The sequence below is a fragment of the Zingiber officinale genome, chromosome 7B (assembly GCF_018446385.1).
Source record: "Zingiber officinale cultivar Zhangliang chromosome 7B, Zo_v1.1, whole genome shotgun sequence".
NCBI classification, from domain to species: Eukaryota; Viridiplantae; Streptophyta; class Magnoliopsida; order Zingiberales; family Zingiberaceae; genus Zingiber; species Zingiber officinale.
The window spans coordinates 113,134,781-113,153,923 of NC_055999.1; the positions used below are offsets into that span (position 1 = coordinate 113,134,781).

The following is a 19,143-nucleotide window of genomic DNA, read 5'->3' on the forward strand; positions in this document are numbered from 1 at the left end:
CTATAATCAAATAAAAAATTGACAAATAGTATACAAAAGATTCAATGACTTCCAAGGAGTGGCCAGTTGGTTACCATTGTAGGAGACAATGCTGGCATTTCAAGTACTATATGAGACGGAAGTCCTACATCAACAGAAATGATTAAATATGAAAATTGAAAATGTTCAACAAGACAATATTGTAGCAGAATGGCATCAAGTGGCTAAGGGTGACCCGAGAGATGCAAGAACTCTGTTCTTTGTTAGTCCTATCCAAAAGAGAGAATAATATATGAAAAATGTAATTGATTCTTACGTTTACTTGGGCAACTGGCCATCGGCCAAGAGTTTCAGGTTTATTACCGATATTTTAGCAATAAATCAAAGTAGCGATTGGTGTACTGATTTATTTTGGAAGGGGTGTGTGTGCGGGTTGTTTATTACAAGAATAGGATGGATCCATTCATCTAATTGTGGTATTTATAGGGATAGGGGAAATAGTAAAAAAGTGCATGATTTCCATGAATTCCTTCTGAATAAATTAAAAAATATTATGCAAGAACCATAGCATTTCATAATTTATTTACTAATAAAATTATCAAAGTATTAGATTTGAAAAAAAAGTCACTATGCCATATTATATATTTGATTATTTAGTTCACAGAGGTCTAATGATGAATTGATCAAGTAGACGTCCTTCTCATGCTCAATTTTATGTTTATATTTATTCAGCATATGCTATATATGAAAGATTGGATAACCATTATTTGATCATTCTCATATATAAATAATGAAAATTCAATCATGACAATTAAAAGGGCAACAATCAGTGTCTCGATTATACAAATAAAATGCAAAACAATAGAAGAAATAACTATAAATAGTCCTAGTAACTTAATGAACTAGGTTCCAGGTTAGAATGGGAGTATTGTGATTTGAGGCAGGATAAATAATACCACTTATTAATCTCAAAAACATGTTACCAGTTTAATTTGATTGCTCATTGTGTTGCATAAATTATCAATTTGTGATTTTGATGACCCAATTTTGGTTTATCTGTAAGTTTGTCTACATTATAATGCTGTGTTGGAGAAGATTAGTGGTTTATTGTATGTTTAAAAGGGAGAAATATGGGGGGAGGATGGTGCTAGTGATTACAAAGAAGAACATGAGTGAGATGGTTTCTTAGAATTTTTATCTCAAGGAAATGCATTTGCCTTGATGTGTGTTATGGGTGAAGTTCTAAGTCAAGCAATTAGAAGCTAAGAAAGTAGTGAGTGAAGCAAAAAATGAAACTTTTGAACGGTTATATCAAAAATTGGATACAAAAGAAAGGAAAAGAGACATTTATAGAATAGTTAAAGTGAGAGAAAGGAAAACAAGAGATCTTAGCCAAATAAAATGTATTAAAGATGAATGTAATAAGGTATTAGTAAACGATGGAGAAATAAAAGAGCGGTGGAAGAGGTATTTTCATCAACTTTTTAATGAAGGTTTAGGTGACCAACTTAACTTAGGTAATTTAATTAGGTAAAATGAGCATAGAAATTTTAATTTTTATCGTAGAATTCAAACTTCAGAAGTAAAACAAACTTTAAATGAGATGCACAATGGAAAAGTCGTTGGACCAGATGATATTTCGATAGAGGTATAGAAGTGCTTAGGAAAACAAGGTATTGAATGGCTTACAAAATTATTTAACATGATATTGAAAACGAAATAAAAGACTGATCAATAGAAGATAAGTACTCTAGTTCCCTAATATAAGAACAAGGGAGACGTACAAAATTGTGCAAACGATAGGGGTATTAAACTAATGAGTCATACTATGAAACTTTGGGAAAAAGTAATAGAAAAAAGATTAAGGAAGGAGACCACAGTGACAGAAAATCAATTTGAGTTCATGCTTAGAAGCTCGACAATAAAAGCTATACATCTTCTTAGACAATTAATTGAAAAACATCGGGAGCAAAAACAAGATCTACACATGGTATTCATTGACTTAAAAAAAGCTTATGATAGAGTCCCAAGAGAAATTATATGGAGAATTTTAGAAAAGAGAAGTGTTGGCGTAACATATATTGAACTAATTAAGCATAACACATATTGAACTAATTAAGGATATATATGAGGATGTAACGACCAGAGTAAACACTTCAGGCGGAGTAACTGAAGCATTTCCAATAGAGATAGGGTTACATCAAGGATCAGCTCTAAGTCTCTATCTTTTTACACTAATTATGGACGAACTCACCGCGCATTCAAGACACAGTACCGTGGTGCATGTTGTTTGTAGATGATATTATTTTGGTAGATGAGACACGTGAAGGAGTAAATGCTAAACTAGAATCTTGGAGAAAAACACTAAAAGGGAAAAGTTTTAAGCTTTGTAGATTAAAGACAGAATATATGGAATTTAAGTTTAGCAATATTAGAAGTAATAAAACAATTATTAAGATAGGAGAGGACGAGTTGCCCGGAACCGAGACATTTAAATATTTAGGATCATTTTTACAAAATGATGAAGGGATTGCGAGAGATGTCTTACATAGAATACAAGCAGGATGGATGAAATGGAGGGGAGCGTTGAGTGTTTTATGTGACCGTAAAGTACCTCTTAAACTTAATCTATAAAACCGCAGTTAGACCTGTTATGTTATATGGAGCTGAATGTTGGGCTATGACTCGAGCATGAGCAGAAGATGAGAGTTGCAGAGATGAGGATGTTAAGGTGGATGTGTGGACATACGAAGATGGACAAAATAAGAAATGAGAACATTAGAGAGAAAGTCAGAGTTGTATCTATTGAGGAAAAACTCCGAGAGACACGTTTAAGATGATACGGACATATACTTAGACGACCAATAAATGCTCCAGTTAGACGATGTGAAACTATGATAAACATGCATATCAAACGAGGAAGAGGAAGACCAAAAAAGACTTGATTAGCAACAATAAAATAAGATAAAATTTATTTAAATATAGATGATGATATAATAGGAGATAAAGCTCAATGGCGTAAAAGGATTCATACAGCCGACCCCACCTAGTGGGAAAAGGCTTGATTATTGTTGTTGTTGTTATGTTACGAATTGATAACCTGAGTAGGCACATACCAAGTCATAGCATGAACTTGAAGTGTTGGTTCTCAAGAAAGTCGATACAAGATCAAAGTAGACTGCATATGTCAAATGAGGCGGCGATGTAGACACCTTTAATTTGCTTAGACTGAGGCATAAGCAGGTCTTTAAAAGTATGACCATGATATATCCATTGTATTCAATGATGGTAAGACCTCCCCTCAGATGCAAGCAGGTGTTTAATTCTTTTCCTCATTCAGACTGTTTCTAAAACAGACTGAACCAGCCTGTACAACTAGTTGAGTTGAGAACCAAATGAAAATTCAGTCTAGTTGGGAAGATAAATAGGGTAATTCAAAACCCAGAAAAGATAGAAAAACCAGTATAAAATGGGAACCAGAAAAGTATTAGAAATTAATATATATTAGTCTATTTGTTACAAATTAACTTTGAGAATGCACTGAGAATTAGAAACATAATATTATATATTGAGTTCATTTATTTTAAAATTATGTTTTGCTATTAAATAAATTTGAATAATTTTAAATATATTTAATTATAATTTCATATAATTTTAAGTTATTTATCATGATTTTCACTATTTTTATTAAACTCGTAAAAAAATATTTGATACATATTAAAACTTAAATTATATTTATGCCATTATTTCCACATCCACTAATTTAATAGGTCGAATTGCCAATCCACTAACTTTCTAGGTGTGATCTCAGGTTTTCAAAACATTACTTTAGATTGTTTGTTGTTCTCAACGTAGGCTTTTTAAGCATATGACCTCTTATCCAAGTCCTTATGTCACTTTGGGTCTGATGGTTTCATCATCAGTACCTCCAGCACATTGGCCTATGGGAGTGGCGAGCCAACGCATCGGACAGCCCGTTAGTCAAGAAACTGCAGCAGATCTACCAGGAGATCACGCTCACTGCCGGTTCGGCTCAAGCTGCTGCCACCCAGCTTGCTGGCTGGTTTGAGTCCAAGCTGTGAAGTGGTGTTAGGGGTGCTTACGACCTCTTCAAGCCACGGAGCATAAAGGATTGGGTAGCAGTAGTGTGGACGGAGTTCCTCATGCCAAAGCACAGATTTTTCATTTGCCAGCTTGCAAACAGAAAGGTGCGGACCAAGGGCAAGCTGGCGTACATTGATTGCAAGACCTGTCCGTTGTACCAACGGATGGATGAGACGGAGGCATCTTTTCTTTGATTGCTCAGTAATCAAACCACTATGGGATAAGGTGCGAAGTTGGCTCAATATCAACCCTAAATTTGCCACAGCCGCAGGTTTACTGGATTGGTTTAGACAGCAACAACGCAGAGACAACCGTCTCAACAAAGCTCATCTCTTGGGTATCTCTTGCATGCTCTATTTGATTTGGCAAGTCCAAAATAGGTGTCAATATGAAGGAGGCATACCAAATGTCGACATGATGTTTAGAAAGGACCAAACGCATGTATTCCGCTTCTTAAGCGGGTCCAATGTAACTTGATAGATAAAATCAATGCTATTTACCTTTAATAAAAAAAAGATATACTAGGTTAAGATTACAATTATTATGTAGTTGGAATATCATATTTTAATAATTAAATATATAGAGTTGGTTGTTTCATCATTCTAATGATTTATTTTAGGGGCAAGTCGAGCAATGATCCATTAAGGTCAGTTCTTACTCCCAATTTAGGGTATAGGGCAACCTTCATTTTAAAAGGATAGTCATTAGTTTATATATGTTTGTACAAATCTTTCCATACTCAAATCTTGATGTGTAGCAAAGTTGACTATAATTGTTGATCCAATCAAGGGTTTCAATTGGTAAGTTGTTATTGCATGTCATAATTTTGTGATGCAATATTTGAATTGAAATCAAAATCGTTGGCAAAGTGGAGCTATTTGTGATGCAACAATGTTGTATGGACATGGGAGGCAGCTCACTTAGATTCCCCTCTGATCAAGCGGCGGCTACAGATATGGGATGTTATATTATCAATTGTTGGATTCCTGAAGGCTGCTGGACAAAGGTTAGCATATTGGTTTACTAAGGTTGGGGGTTGGCTCGGGCATATGATTTCCTTAGACATCCTAGTCCTAAGAAGCCATGGGCACGAATGGTATGGAAGATATACTTACAGCCTAGCCATGTGGTTATCTTTTGGATGCTGGCACGAAGGCGTCTTCCCACAAGGGATAGACAAGATTATTTAGAGGATCGACTCACAGGAGCATCTATTCTTTTGATGTCCCCCTATGGTTGGATTATGGAGGAGGATTAGAGATTGACTGCATATGACATTAGAGATGTCCACCTACTGGAGAGCGATGAGAGTCTTTGGTAGACACTACTGTGGGAGTAGGGTATTGACAAAGGATCATCATCTAGCCTTGTCATCTGTTATTTATTATCTATGGCGAGCTAGAAACTCTGGTTTCTTTGATGAGGTGCCGTTAGAGAGAGGATTTTCAGGAGTGTGCAACTTCATGTATACTGGTCCTTGGAAGTTTACTCTGATTGTCAGACATGTGTAATTGTGCTATACAATTTTTTACTTATCCAAAAAAAACAATGTTGTATCAGGGGTTTTTATGCATTGAGTGATTGAATAAGGTACTAGGGGAGTAAGATGTTTACTAGGGGTCTTATATGTAGATGATCAGATAATTAGATTGATTCACGTGTGTCAAGGAGCATAACCATGTTTGCTATATTACAGATAATTCCATTTTTTATTAGAGATTAATATTATTTATTACATTTACATCACTTTATAAAAAACTATTTACTCAACATATGATTAACACATACTTGATTCAATATTATTAATTTAACTACATTTAACTACATGTATAACAATCACATATACATACATAAGACTGAAACTTGTGTCTTATGGGTCTGACTGGATTGTGCATGTGGAACAAATTTAAAAATTCATCCTTACTTCATGAGGGTGAGGAGTATTAAAATTCATTTTAGTTTAGAATATTTTAGCCAATTCTTATTTCTTATATCCTATTGTTTGTCTGGAAATTCAATCTAGTTAGCAGATGCATTTGTTGAATCAATTCAGAGTGAAATGAATTTCTATGTATTAATTTTTTAGAAATCCAACTGAATTGAACAGCATATAAATTAAATTGAAAATGAATCTAATTTAGCACGAACCTCTCACCGATGCGGGTCTCATAGAAGGATCATATCATATTGAATTTATTGTACACAATCTTACCCTCCTAAAGACTTGGCAGGAGCTTCTTGCACTGGGCTGTCTTTTTTTTATCTAATTTAACAATTTAATTTAGTTTAACTCAGATCAAACTGATTCATATACAACCATCATAATTTTAAATATTAATATCAAATTTTCAATGATTAATATTTTTATTAACTAGATTTACAAAAACAAAATGCAGAATTAACCAACCTGAACTGAATTAAATTGTTTAGCTAAAATACAAAATTTAATCAAAGCTCAACTTGATGTAGTTAAACTTCTTTGCCTCAGTCAAATACTAGCTACTTGTTCATCCACCATATTAATTTCACACACTAATTGACACAAGAGGGCTTAAAAACTATGGATGACAATTTAGCTCGCTCCAATAGGGCCCATATCAATCTACCTATACTTGGGCTGCTTCATCATGCCCCTTTACATCAATGTGGTCAGAGGGCAAAGATTTTGTGCACAAATTTGATTTTCTCCAATTACCTCGTATAAAATATAAAAGGATTACATATTTATAAGTCTTTAAATCAAACATTTTGTGTATTTCATGTTGAGCCACTTTGGCTTGTGTCAACCCATCCTAGAGGCAAAGTAGGGATGAGAAGTTAAATTCCTACCCTACGTCACCCATTTTCCTTCAAATTGAAGTTAAATTCCTACCCCATGTCACCATTTTCTTTCCATGCATTGTTATACATTCAAAGGCACTGTAGAATACCATGACCATAGTTGTCAAAAGCGCAAGATGCAAAAAAACACTAAGGGAGGCTTAAAGCGAAGTGCATGCATTACGGAAAAAAAAAACGTAATAAACAAAAGGACTATTACATCTATTAAAAGTCTTTGAAAATGTCTTTGAAAATCCAAATAACCAAAAATGAAATATTCTTCGATGAAGATGTAGATTATTCAAAAAACTAAAAATAAATCAAAAGCCTTTGAAAATGTGATAGATGAAATATCAAATATCAAATATCAAAATAATCATCTTCTTCATCTTCATTGTCCAAATCTACGTTATCAGCTCCATCACTTGATTTGTATCCATCGATATCTTCTTCTTCAGTTTTATTATCAAGGTTAATCGCTTGATTTGCATCCATTGATATCCCTTTTCGAGTTGATGAAATTGTTGTATTTGACATAATTAAGACTTAAGACCATTGAAATCAATAAATAAAAAAATATATAAAATAGTAAAAAAAAAATTATCATAACATAAATGTGATTTATATGAATTAATAAAATTTATTTTAAAAATAATTTAAAATATATTTTATATATTTTATTAGGATAATTTAATTATGATTTATGAAAGCCTATTTGAACTATCTCATTTAAGTTGGGAGTTGAGTGAATTATTCAAATTGACTTAAGTTTTTTATTATCCACAGTCCCAGAGTAATCGCGAACATCGCGACACTCCAGCGGCGCCGGATGCATCCTGCGACGCTTCCAGCGGCACCGGAGTCCCGCACCGACTCCGGGATGCCAGAAAAATGCAAAAGAGAAAAAAAAATAACAGTAAAGAAAATTCTTACCAATGATCGAGAGACAAACGCTTTCAGCGATGAGAGGTAGACCAATCGACTTAATGATCGATTTTAAGAGTGTTTAGGGCTTTAAACTAAAAAAATGAAAGTTTCTGTGCTTCGCGCAAAAGCGAATGCTTGTGCTTTAACATGAAGCGTGAAGCGCACACTTTAGAGACCTCATGCGCTTCCAAGGTCTCTTGCGTCTCGCTGTGCTTCGCACTTAAGCAAGCAAAGCGCTCGCTTTTAACAACTATGACCATGACATTTGTCTCATGTGAATATTGTTACATCATTGGTGAATTGTAATATTGTATACAATTTGTCTAAACCAATATTGCTTAACATAAGTTCATTAGTGTTGTAATGATCTAATGTTTATTTTTCAAGAGATTCATCACATCATCAATTTTTTTATTTATTGTTTTAAATGATATTAATACTTAATTTTTTACAATTTGTTTTCTTTTTAAACCTAATTTATATTTGGTTATTTCTCATTCTGTTTTTGATCTATTAAAAATATTCTAAAAATTATTTGATTATTAATTTTCATAAATATAAGGCACCATGAGTAGCTTGTTATATCGTAGTATAACTATGAAATAACTTTTTTAGTGAGATTTAAATTTTTTTTATTATATTATTATACTAAATAAACTTAGTTTCACATTTTATTTTCTATTTTTACTCAACTGATCCCTATAACATTATCAATTATGCGAACTATGTTATCCTGTAATAGGATGCTATTTGTCTATTTAGTATCTGATGAACAAGATAAGTTATTCCCATGGTATGTCAAACACTCTCTTCCTTAGTTATTCATGTCCAATGTTACACTCATAAGTCCCATCATGTATCTCTCTTTTGATGTGACCTCAAGTCAGACTCCATTCTTCAACTCAATGCCCTCTCCACTTGAGTTAGTGGAGGAAGCTCTTTTCATTCCTATCCCATTGTCACTACTCATGCTTTCTACTATTGAGGTCTCCATTCCTGACAAACTTCTTTTGTAGGTTACTAGGTATAGAAATGAATACTAAGACATGAGTATTCTCAATCACTTTCTAGAAACTCTCAAGCCCTCTAGTTGCCTCCCACAATCTTGAATCTTGCTTCTAATGCAGACTTCACCATTGCTTTTCCCAAAGTTACTTAGGAAGTGTTTTACTTCACAATCATTTTCTCCTGCTTTAGTATATTATGTCATTATCATTCAAATATTTGTGGCTTCACAGTCATAGTTCCCCAAAATGTCTAAAAGACCCTTTTGAATTCTAGTCGGACAATAAGCTAGGATGATGAGACAGATGCTCTCCATTTTAAGGTACTAAGAAGTTGGTTTCTCTCTCTAAGGAAGTCTACAACGAATGCAAGTGGATTTTTTATGGCTTTCCCTAACTATACTAGACTAGTTGAAAGTTCATCAGGTGGCTAAGGGGTGCACTCCAATTATGATGTAAATTATCTTGATAAATTCCCTCCAAAAGCCAAGATTACTACAGTTCACCTCTTTCTCAACCTCTTCATTGACCCATTTATAGAGCAATTAACCTAGTATGCAAGCGACAAAATGTGTATGCTAGGCAGATCAAGTTTAGACCAGGTACAACGGGTTGGACATCTATCGAGCAGACCATACAAAATGAGTATGTGGGATGGAGGAGGCAAATTGGGAACTCTGAACATATTAGATAAACCAAGTAAGTTAGATTTACAAAGTTAGTAAGGAAATTGCTTAGTTATTTTCAAACAAATCATGGTTCGGGTCTCTCTTTTTCATCAATCTTCAATTTAATATAATTTTATTTTTCATGAGTTTTGGTTTTTGTGTATGTTTGCATCATGAACATGCAAAATATTTTTGCTCCAACTTAGAGTGTCCGAATTATCGAGTTATTGGATGTTCAAATTATTAGGAATCAAAGCTGCTAATTATGTGCTGTGGGTTTAACCCCACATTAGAGGAGTTTGTGTGGAGACCTATAAATGTAATATCCCTCTTTCATAATAACAATAACAACCACACACCATTCCATCCCTCTTAACTTATCAAAACAAAATCAACAAAGATACAAGTACATGGATGACCTTCAAAAGGTTAAATGTATCATGGAGGATATTAGCAGTAAGCATACCTGTAGATGAGAACAAACGGGCTTGTACAAGTAACTATTGCAACAGAAAAGAAAGAACATAAATGAGAACTTGGCAGAATAGTAAACATATACATAAATGATAACTTTACTAACCTTTCCAGCAAAAACATATGCAAAGAGGCCATTAGCGGATGATATTGTTGAATTCCTAAATAAACAATAATTTATCAAATAAGATTGCCACATTTTCACATATGATTAAAATGTTTTAAAGATTATATAAAAAAATATGAATGCTAAGGCATATAACAAACTAATAATGATGTAATGGCATTTACTAGAAAAAGAATAAACACGCTCAATCATTTTTATACTGTATATTTAAAAAAAAAACATTTCAATAAATTATTTGCTAAATTGGCTTTGGATGTGTCGAACATCTTTATACATTGAGAAATAATTAATAGGCATGAGCCGCATCAATTATTACAACCAAGGGAATTAAAGTAAACTATAAGGAGAACAAGGTTTAGAATTTCATAATGTGTACCATTTAGAACAGGCAGTATGTGCTGATCCGAGTCAACAGACTACCCAATTTGAGGCAATTCAACTATTCAAGTGTCAACTGAGCATACCACCATCTACACTATGCATCCCTGTATAGAATCCAAAGACCTTAATTCCTTAGCTCTTGTAGAAAATAACTATTTGCCCATTTTTTCTTTATTTAGCAACTTTTGGTATATAAGTGCAACCCCCCCCCCCCCCAACCTCCTCCTGTCTCCTAGTCCCCATCTATTCTCTCTGAATCTCTCAAACTCATCTAATCTGTCAATTGGAAGTTTATTTGGTTCTTAGGAACTATGATGTAAACATAGATTGATTTATGTTGGAGCTGCATGACCATAACAAATTTTTCAATGGTAGAATTTAACGAACACAGTATAAACAAGCCCCTTTTGCACTTTCAGCCATCAACACAGTTTGTTCATCTTCACAAGAATGAAGTTTTATGGACTTCCAAAAGAACACAACAAAGTAAAGTACAGTGGGAATAAAATGAGTATATAGTATTCTTTTAAGAGAAATGAGTATTGAACTGTCTCACTATGTTCATATTATACTCAGTTTAAACATTAAAGAGGCACTAATCACCTAATTTTAACAAAAAGAATATTTAATTTTAACAAAAAAAATATTAAATAACTAGATTAAATATCTACATATAGAAATATTATTTAAAACTTTTGAATAACTATTCAACTGACAACAACAACAACAACCAAGCCTTTTCCCACTAAGTGGGGTCGGCTAACTATTCAACTGACATAATAAAATTTTTCACAAGTTCATTACGTTTATAAATACGAAGATTAAAAAAATTAAGAGATCAAATATAATTCTATAAAATTTCTAAGGAGCCAAGGATAATTTTAAAATTCATAAAAAGATTATAAATTTAAAAAATGAAATTATTTATTAAAATTTTAAATTATTTCAAAATTTTAAAATAATTTTTGAAATCTAATTTTATTAAATTTAAAATAATTTTCGACTTAATCAATTCATATGAATTTAAATTAATTGAAGATTATCTTTCATCGATTAAATCTTATTGATTTTTAAATTTTCAATTCAAATATTTTTATTTTTTTTATTTAAAATGATTCTCATTTTTATATAAAAATAATAACAAAAATATAAAGTTATATATTATAGTTTTATTAATTGATTATATATTAGAATCTTATTAATTGATTATCAATTTAATTAATTAATTGTTAATTTATATAATTATAATTTATATATATATATATATATATTACAAATTCATATAACATATGATAAATATATATTAATTATATTATTAGAGGATTATAGCCAATTTATAACATTATTAGGGATCCCTATAACAATTATATAATTAATTATATCACTGATATGATTTTGATATAATAATTTTAATTAAAATTGTTATATTAAAAAAAGTTCTCCTAGAATGCCTAAATCCTCCATCGCAATTTCTTTCGTTGTTGCCTCCTCCCCTATTGTCGTTGATCGCTATATGGCCAAGTAGTCACAATTTGGTCAATGATCGTTGGCAATCACTTCCTCTTAGGCCGACAACCATCTCTCCTTTTCTCCAACTACATCTCAATCTTACTTGGGCATCATTGCTCAAAGCCAAAGGGTCCCCACCTGCCCTCACCATGTTGTTCTCCTTTGCCGATTGATTTGTTTGTTGTCGATAGGTAAGTTTTAGAGAATTTATAGCCTTAATCATTCATTTTCACTTTGTTCTTTCTGATTTCCCGTGATCAGCAGAAGGAATCGATTCCTCTCTATTCCGACAGCAAGCATGTAAGGATGCTTGCAATTCTCATGTAGATGTCGGCACATCCATGCCAATAGGGTATTGGTGTTGGTCTCCTATCAAAATGGTAAAATCTAGTTGTGTCAGTAGATCAATTAACCAAGATTATTTGATTAGAAATGCTCAAAAAAGATGCCTTTAGTTTATTGATGATTATTAGGCATGACAATATGAGCAACAAACAAGAAATAACCCAACAAAGAAATCCTAGCTGTCGGCTTCTAAGTGCGCATAAGTTGTGCATACCTTAGAGAATTTCCAATGCCAAAATTAAAACGACTCCTTGCTCGTGCCAAGCTACAGGAAATTACAATAAAACAAGTCAATTATGTAAGACTAAAATATGCAAATAAGGGCATAGACAGTAGAGAACTAATTTCAAACACTATGTTTACCTGAACGAGATGACCTATCAAAAAGATAATGCTAAAATATTTAAAGGCTTCACCATGAACCATTTTTTACAGATTATTACTTTGGCATCAATATTTTTTAAACAAAGAATATTTACTGAAATTGAATTAGAAAATTTGCATAGATGAAAATAATAAGAAATTTCATGGAGAACTAAATAGTAATAAAAAATAGAAGAATGCAATCTGAGGACTCAGCACATGATCAAAACTAATAAATGTTGATCAAAACATTTGAAGTAGCAAATGGAGTGGATGTTGAATGCAAGCATTCCTCCAAACTCTCCAAAATAATATATTTTACAAGTACTCCACTTAAAAGACAATCAAAGAGCCTGAACAATCATTTAACCTGCACATATAAACAAGTAGTGTAGTCAGGAAAATAATGAAATCGGTTAGACGACGACAGCAACCATGCCTTATTCCACTAGATGGGGTCGGCTGTATTGATCCTTTTACGTCATTAAGCTTTATCTCCTACTATCTCATTATCTATACTTTAATAAATTTTATTTGTTTTATTATTGCTAACTAAGTCTTTTTTTGGTCTTCCTCTTCCTCGTTTGAAATAAGTATTTGTTATAGTTTCACATTGCATAACTAGAGCATTTATTGGTCATGTCCGTATCATCTTAAACGTGTCTTTCGGAGTTTTTTCATAACAAATGCAACTCCGATTCTCTCTAATGCTCTCATTTCTTATTCTATTCATTCTCATATGTCCACACATCCACCTAAACATCCTCATCTATGTAACTCTTATCTTCTACTCATGTGCTTGAGTTATAACTCAACATTCAACTTCATATAATATAGCAGGTCTAACTATAATTTTGTAGAACTTTCCTTCAAGTTTGAGAGGTACTTTACGATCACATATAATACCCGATGCTCTCCTTCATTTCAACTATCCTACTTGTATTCTATGTAAGATATTTCTCTCAATTCCTCCATCTTTTTGCAAAAATGATCATAAATATTTAAAGTTCTAAATTTCAAGCAACTCGTCATATTCTATCTTAACAATTATCTTATTACATCTGATATTGTCAAACTTAAATTCCATATATTTTATCTTTATTATACTAAGCCTAAAACATTCCCTTCTAGTATTTTCCGCCATGATTCTAGTTTAGCATGTACTTCTTGACGTGTTTCATCTACCAAAACAATATCATCTACAAACAACATGCACCATGGTACAGTGTCTTGAATATGTGCAGTGAGTTCGTCCATAATTAGTGCAAAAAGATAGGGACTTAGAGTTGATCCTGATGTAACCCTATCTTTATTGAAAATGCTTCAATTACTCCGCTTGAAGTTGTTACATTTTCATATATATATATATATATATATATATATATATATATATATATAGATATAGATAAATATATGTTACGCTAGCATTTCTCTTTTCTAAATTCCTCCATATAATTTTTAATTAGTTGTATTAGTTGTCTAAGAAGATGTATATCTCCTATATATTTTTCAATTAAACATCAACAAAAATTTAGTCCAAAGTGTTCAATTGTTAGAAAAAATAAGGGGATTATTATTTTTCTGTTTAGTTGATTACGTCTAGCTCCTTGATGAAAGATGTAGAAAGAATGAGAGTGGGAAAAGCAAGTATTAGAACAAGTGGTAGGCATAAAATCAATGCATCGTTTATCATCATGTGTTGTATATTGTGGATTATGGTATTAAGAGGTGGTGCAACAAACTATGGGACTCCTAATGAATTGAGAAAAAAATGAAAGATGCATTTAAAGATTAATGTGACATACCTTTAAGACACTTGTCTCTAGGATAAGTTATAGGAAAACAAGTTGTAACCTCTTGAGCCTCTTATGAAATTGTGAAGAGATAAAAGCAAGGTTTAAATTTTTAAACCAAACCGAAGTTTAAGCCGTTAAATGGAATGCTACTATTTGGTATTGTACCAATGTTTCGATACATAATGTCGATAATGGATTGAAGCTGATAGAGTGAAGCATATGAAAGAGACATTCTCTATGCCAAGCAGGATTTTAAATCTTATACCATGTCGGGCGAAAGAGTCAAAACATATGTTCTCAATACCATTCGGCACAAATAATATCTCCTTCCTTTGTTTTATCTCCTTCCCAATGTTCTAAAAATTGGCCTAGGGCTACCTAGGCGGTCGCCTAGGCGCTAAGCACCGGCCAACCGCACCAAAAGCATGCTAGTCAGCCATCCTAGGCGGGATTAGGTGGCCCTAGACACCGACTAATTGGTCAAATCATCTAGACACCGCGGAAATAATGCAGGTTTTTCATTATTTTTTTTTTAAATTTAGGCTTTTAAATTTAAAGCCTAATTAAAACAAAACTAAAATGTAGTCTTTTGTGTTAGGCTTAAGTTTCATAAGCCCTAAACTTTGGTCCAACAAGAAAATCGATTTGTTAGTGATCCGGTGGTAAGAGCCCAGGACCCCTAACGAGGGGTCAACGCCACGTGGAGGTCAAAAGGCCAGGTGGTTTGTCGAAGAAGGGTGAGCCGACCGGACTCATGAGAAAAGTTCAGGCCGATCGATCTGCCAGTAAACATCTGATAGTAAAAGGCGCCCTGACATGAATCGGGGTTTCGACGCTCAATGAAATAGTAAACAATGGCCGAGCGGAAGGCCTAAGAGAAGGTAGGACGTAATGGGCGCGCCGCCCGGCCGGCGCAGGGAATTAGGGCCGTCCGGACGGCGCTCTTCGTCTAGCCGGCCGGGCGGATGTCCTGGCCGGCGGTGGGTAAATAGTGACCGGAACATCTGCTGACAGCCGTCAAGTCGTATGGCTAAGCCATACTCCTAGTCTGACAACGGGGTGTCCTGTTGTCCCATCGAAGGCGCGATGGGACTGTTGCAGTATGGCGTCAGGTAAGCTTTCTGACAAACACATACCGAGGTATGGGCTGCGGACACGTACACGCCTCGGTGGGCGTGTAGAAGCTCTTTCACCACTCTATATAAAGAGCCGCAGACTTCGCCGGAGGTACGCGTGAAACATCTCTGGAGCCACTCTTTTCCACTGTTTACTTGCCTGACTTGAGCGTCGGAGGGTCGCCGCCGGGAACCCCTTCCCGGCCCGACTTCTGTGCAGGTTCGCCGGAACTTCGGAGGCCTACGCCATCGACTAGGAGCGCGCCACGTGCCCAGCGTCCTTTGGTTCGACGATTCGGACAGGATCAATTTGGCGCCGTCTGTGGGAACGCTCCTGCATCCGATCGGAAACAATGGACGAGGCTGGACGACAACACATGGTGACGCTTTCGAATGAGGAACTCGACGCTCTGATCGAGATAAGGGCCGCCAGGCTCGTGGAGCAAAAGCAGAAAACCACAGCCGAGCGGCCAGAACAGCAAGCAACATCAGCGTCTGGTGGTCGAGCGGATGTCCGTGGCTTATCCCCAAAGCAACGGTCAAGCCGAAGTAGCCAATCGGGAAATTCTTCGTATTCTGCGCGCTCGGCTCGACCATTTGGGAGGAAGTTGGCCAAATGAAGTGCCGGGCGTCTTATGGGCCATCCGAACGACTCCAAAGGAAGGGACGGGCGTCACGCCTTTCCACCTGGTGTATGGCGGCGAAGCGGTCATTCCTGTTGAAGTTGGAGTCGAATCCGCTCGGATCCAAAGCTATGATGAGGGCAACGCCGAGCGGAGGAACATAGAGCTGGACCTGATCGAAGAAGAAAGAGCCAAGGCGTCCGTCCGGCTGATGGCGTACCGGCAACGGATGAAGCAAAATTACAACCGCCGTGTAATCCCCAGATCATTCCAGGTCGGCGATCTTGTCTGGAAGAAAGTCAAGCCGGTCGGCGACGTCGGCAAATTGGAGGCACCGTGGGCGGGCCCCTTCAAGGTTATTGAAAAGCTCCGCCGCGCATATTATTTGAGGATGAAGGCGGGCAGGGATCAACCGTGGAATCGAAATCATCTCCACTTTATCGAGGATGAAAGGTCACGAATGCACTCATTCTTGTGTATACGCTAGTCGCCCTTGTCCTAATACGTGAGCGAAATTAATTCAAAGGATGGCGAGGGCTCCGATCGGCAATATCGAGTTAGCGTAAAGACCGCCGAGCTCGACGTTAAATATCGAGAGACGAGCCATCGTCCTCCAAGCGGAAGACCGCCGAGCTCCGACGTTAAATATCGAGACGAGCCGGCGGCGTCATAAACGCCCGAGCGGAAGACCGCCGAGCTCCGACGTTAAATATCGAGAGACGAGCCGTCTATAAACGTCCGAGCGGAAGACCGCCGAGCTCCGGCGTTAAATATCGAGACGAGCCGACGCCTATAAACGTCCGAGCAGACCGTCGAGCTCGACGTTAAATATCGAGACGAGCCGGCGTCTATACGTGAGAGGAAGACCGCCGAGCTCCGACGTTAAATATCGAGAGGAGCGGGGCACCATCAGCCGGCGGAAGACCGTCGAGCTCCGACGTTAAATATCGAGAGACGAGCCGGCGTCTATAAACATCGCCAAGCACGTGATACGATCAACGATAGCACAGTCGTTAAGACCAACATACGGCTGAGCTTACCAAAAATATACGGAAAACCCCTTGAGGGGTAAGGCACAAAGCAAAGATTGGTCAATGAGAACTAAAGATAATTACGATACCAACGAAGGGCGTTCTCATGCCGAGCGGCTGCTTAGTCGCATGATGAAAGACGTTATTAAAGACAATCGACTTTAGTCTGACAAAGCGTGGTGCCGAGCGGAGGAGTTTTAAAAGAACACTTTAGTTATGACGAGAGAAAAATTTCTTGCCAAAACAAAAGTTGAAGGAAAGGAAAAGATTATCTATTAAGCACAGGGCTAACTAAAAAAGTTACAGCAAAAATAAGTTTGGCCGAAGGCGGGGATACAAAAGTTCATAAGAAACACTCCTCAGCGTCAAGTCAAAAAGAGCATCGGGATGGCGCCCATCACGGTCCCGAGGGATGGTCACTCGGCGGGCGGATGGCCCTTGGCCTTTAAATGACCCATAGCCGCTTGATTGCCTCTTCAAAGGTGAGGGAGATCTTGTCGATAAACTTCTCCCCAAAGGCATCCGAGCGGACGAATGCCTTCCTCACCTCGTCAGAGCGAGCCGACTCCTGATACTCTTTGAGTGCGGCGTGAGCAGAGTCGTTGGCGACTTGGAGATAATTCAAATATCAATCAAATCTTTGAAGATCGGCAGAGCGGAACTCATTCTTGGTGGCCAGAAGAGCGTCCAGATCCTTGATGCGTTGCTCCAGCCCTCTGATCTCCACCTTAATACGGTCAATGTCATCGATGGCCTGGCGCTTCCGAGTGGTCGCCGTCTTGATCTCCTTATCTCGTTGTTCCGAACTTCTCGGTTGCCTTAGCACGCCACATAACTTCCGCTGCAGAAACAAAGATTAAATCAATTAGAGCAATCGCCAAAGGCGGGCTGAGAATCGCTTACTCATCCTCCACGGCCGATCGGCTGCGGTGTTCTGCTAGCAAGTGTGAACAAGTTAAAAACATAATTCAAATACGCAAACAAAGAAAAAGAGCATACCCCGGTGGCCTGTTGTAGGTTGCTGTCGCCGAGCTGCCCGGGAGTCAGCATGGCTATTCGACGTCGAGCATCCACCCAAGCTTGGGCAAGAGGGTCCGTCAAGGTGATCTGCTGCTCAGGGACCATTGGCCGATCAGCAGCAGCCATGTACGCCTCCGAAGGAAGGCGCAGAACGGTTTTAATTAAATTCTGGCCGCTCGGCTCGCTCTGAGAAGCAGCGGCCTTACCGGATGGCCCACCGGTGGACAAGGAAGGAAGCTCGCCCAAACGCCTGATACGGCGCAGAGTTCTTGAAGGGCTGGACGGCGGCACCTCAGAGCTTGCCCTTGGAGAGCCATATGGGGTCGGGGTACTCTCTAGGGAGACCGTCCCGGACAACACCGGAGCATCCGCGCCCCGCTCGGGCTGTGGCTCATCAAGTGGAGTTGAGGCAGAGGCAGATTCCGGTCGTCGGCGCTTCCGAGTGACTAACGGAACATCATCGGCCGAACGGCCCTCTACCTCAACTTGGTTAAAAGGTTCAGTGCCGCCCGTTGCCTCGTCGTGAGAGGTAGCAGCGGCTAAGGCTTCAGGGGCATCCTCACCGGTCGGATCGGCTGGATCAAGGCCCCGCTCGGCGACCTCCTTGTTCTTCACCGCCTCAATCTGAGCGGCTTTCAATTTGAGCTTCTCGGTCGCCTTAGCACGCCACATAACTTCAGCTGCAGAAACAAAGATTAAATCAATTAGAACAAAAGAAAAAGGAGGGACGAGAATCGCTTACTCATGCTGCAGGGCAGATCGGCTGCGGTGGAAGACAGGCCGAATATATACATTACTCCTGGGAGGAGTAGCTTGTCAATGTGATAGCGCTGACCCACCAACCGCTCGGCCGCATG

General features: G+C 37.2%; 1 protein-coding gene across 1 annotated transcript in view; it reads right to left on the minus strand.

Moving 5' to 3' along the window:
- Positions 1-19,143, minus strand: part of LOC122006968 (dihydrolipoyllysine-residue acetyltransferase component 1 of pyruvate dehydrogenase complex, mitochondrial-like) — a 51,240-nt gene that overhangs the window by 22,873 nt on the left and 9,224 nt on the right. Inside the window, exons 3-6 of the mRNA XM_042562683.1 lie at positions 12,553-12,603; positions 10,083-10,137; positions 9,969-10,002; positions 75-124 (exon numbers count right to left, since the gene is read on the minus strand). Coding sequence (XP_042418617.1) covers positions 75-124; positions 9,969-10,002; positions 10,083-10,137; positions 12,553-12,603 — 190 coding nt within the window. The remainder of the gene's footprint in view (positions 1-74; positions 125-9,968; positions 10,003-10,082; positions 10,138-12,552; positions 12,604-19,143) is intronic.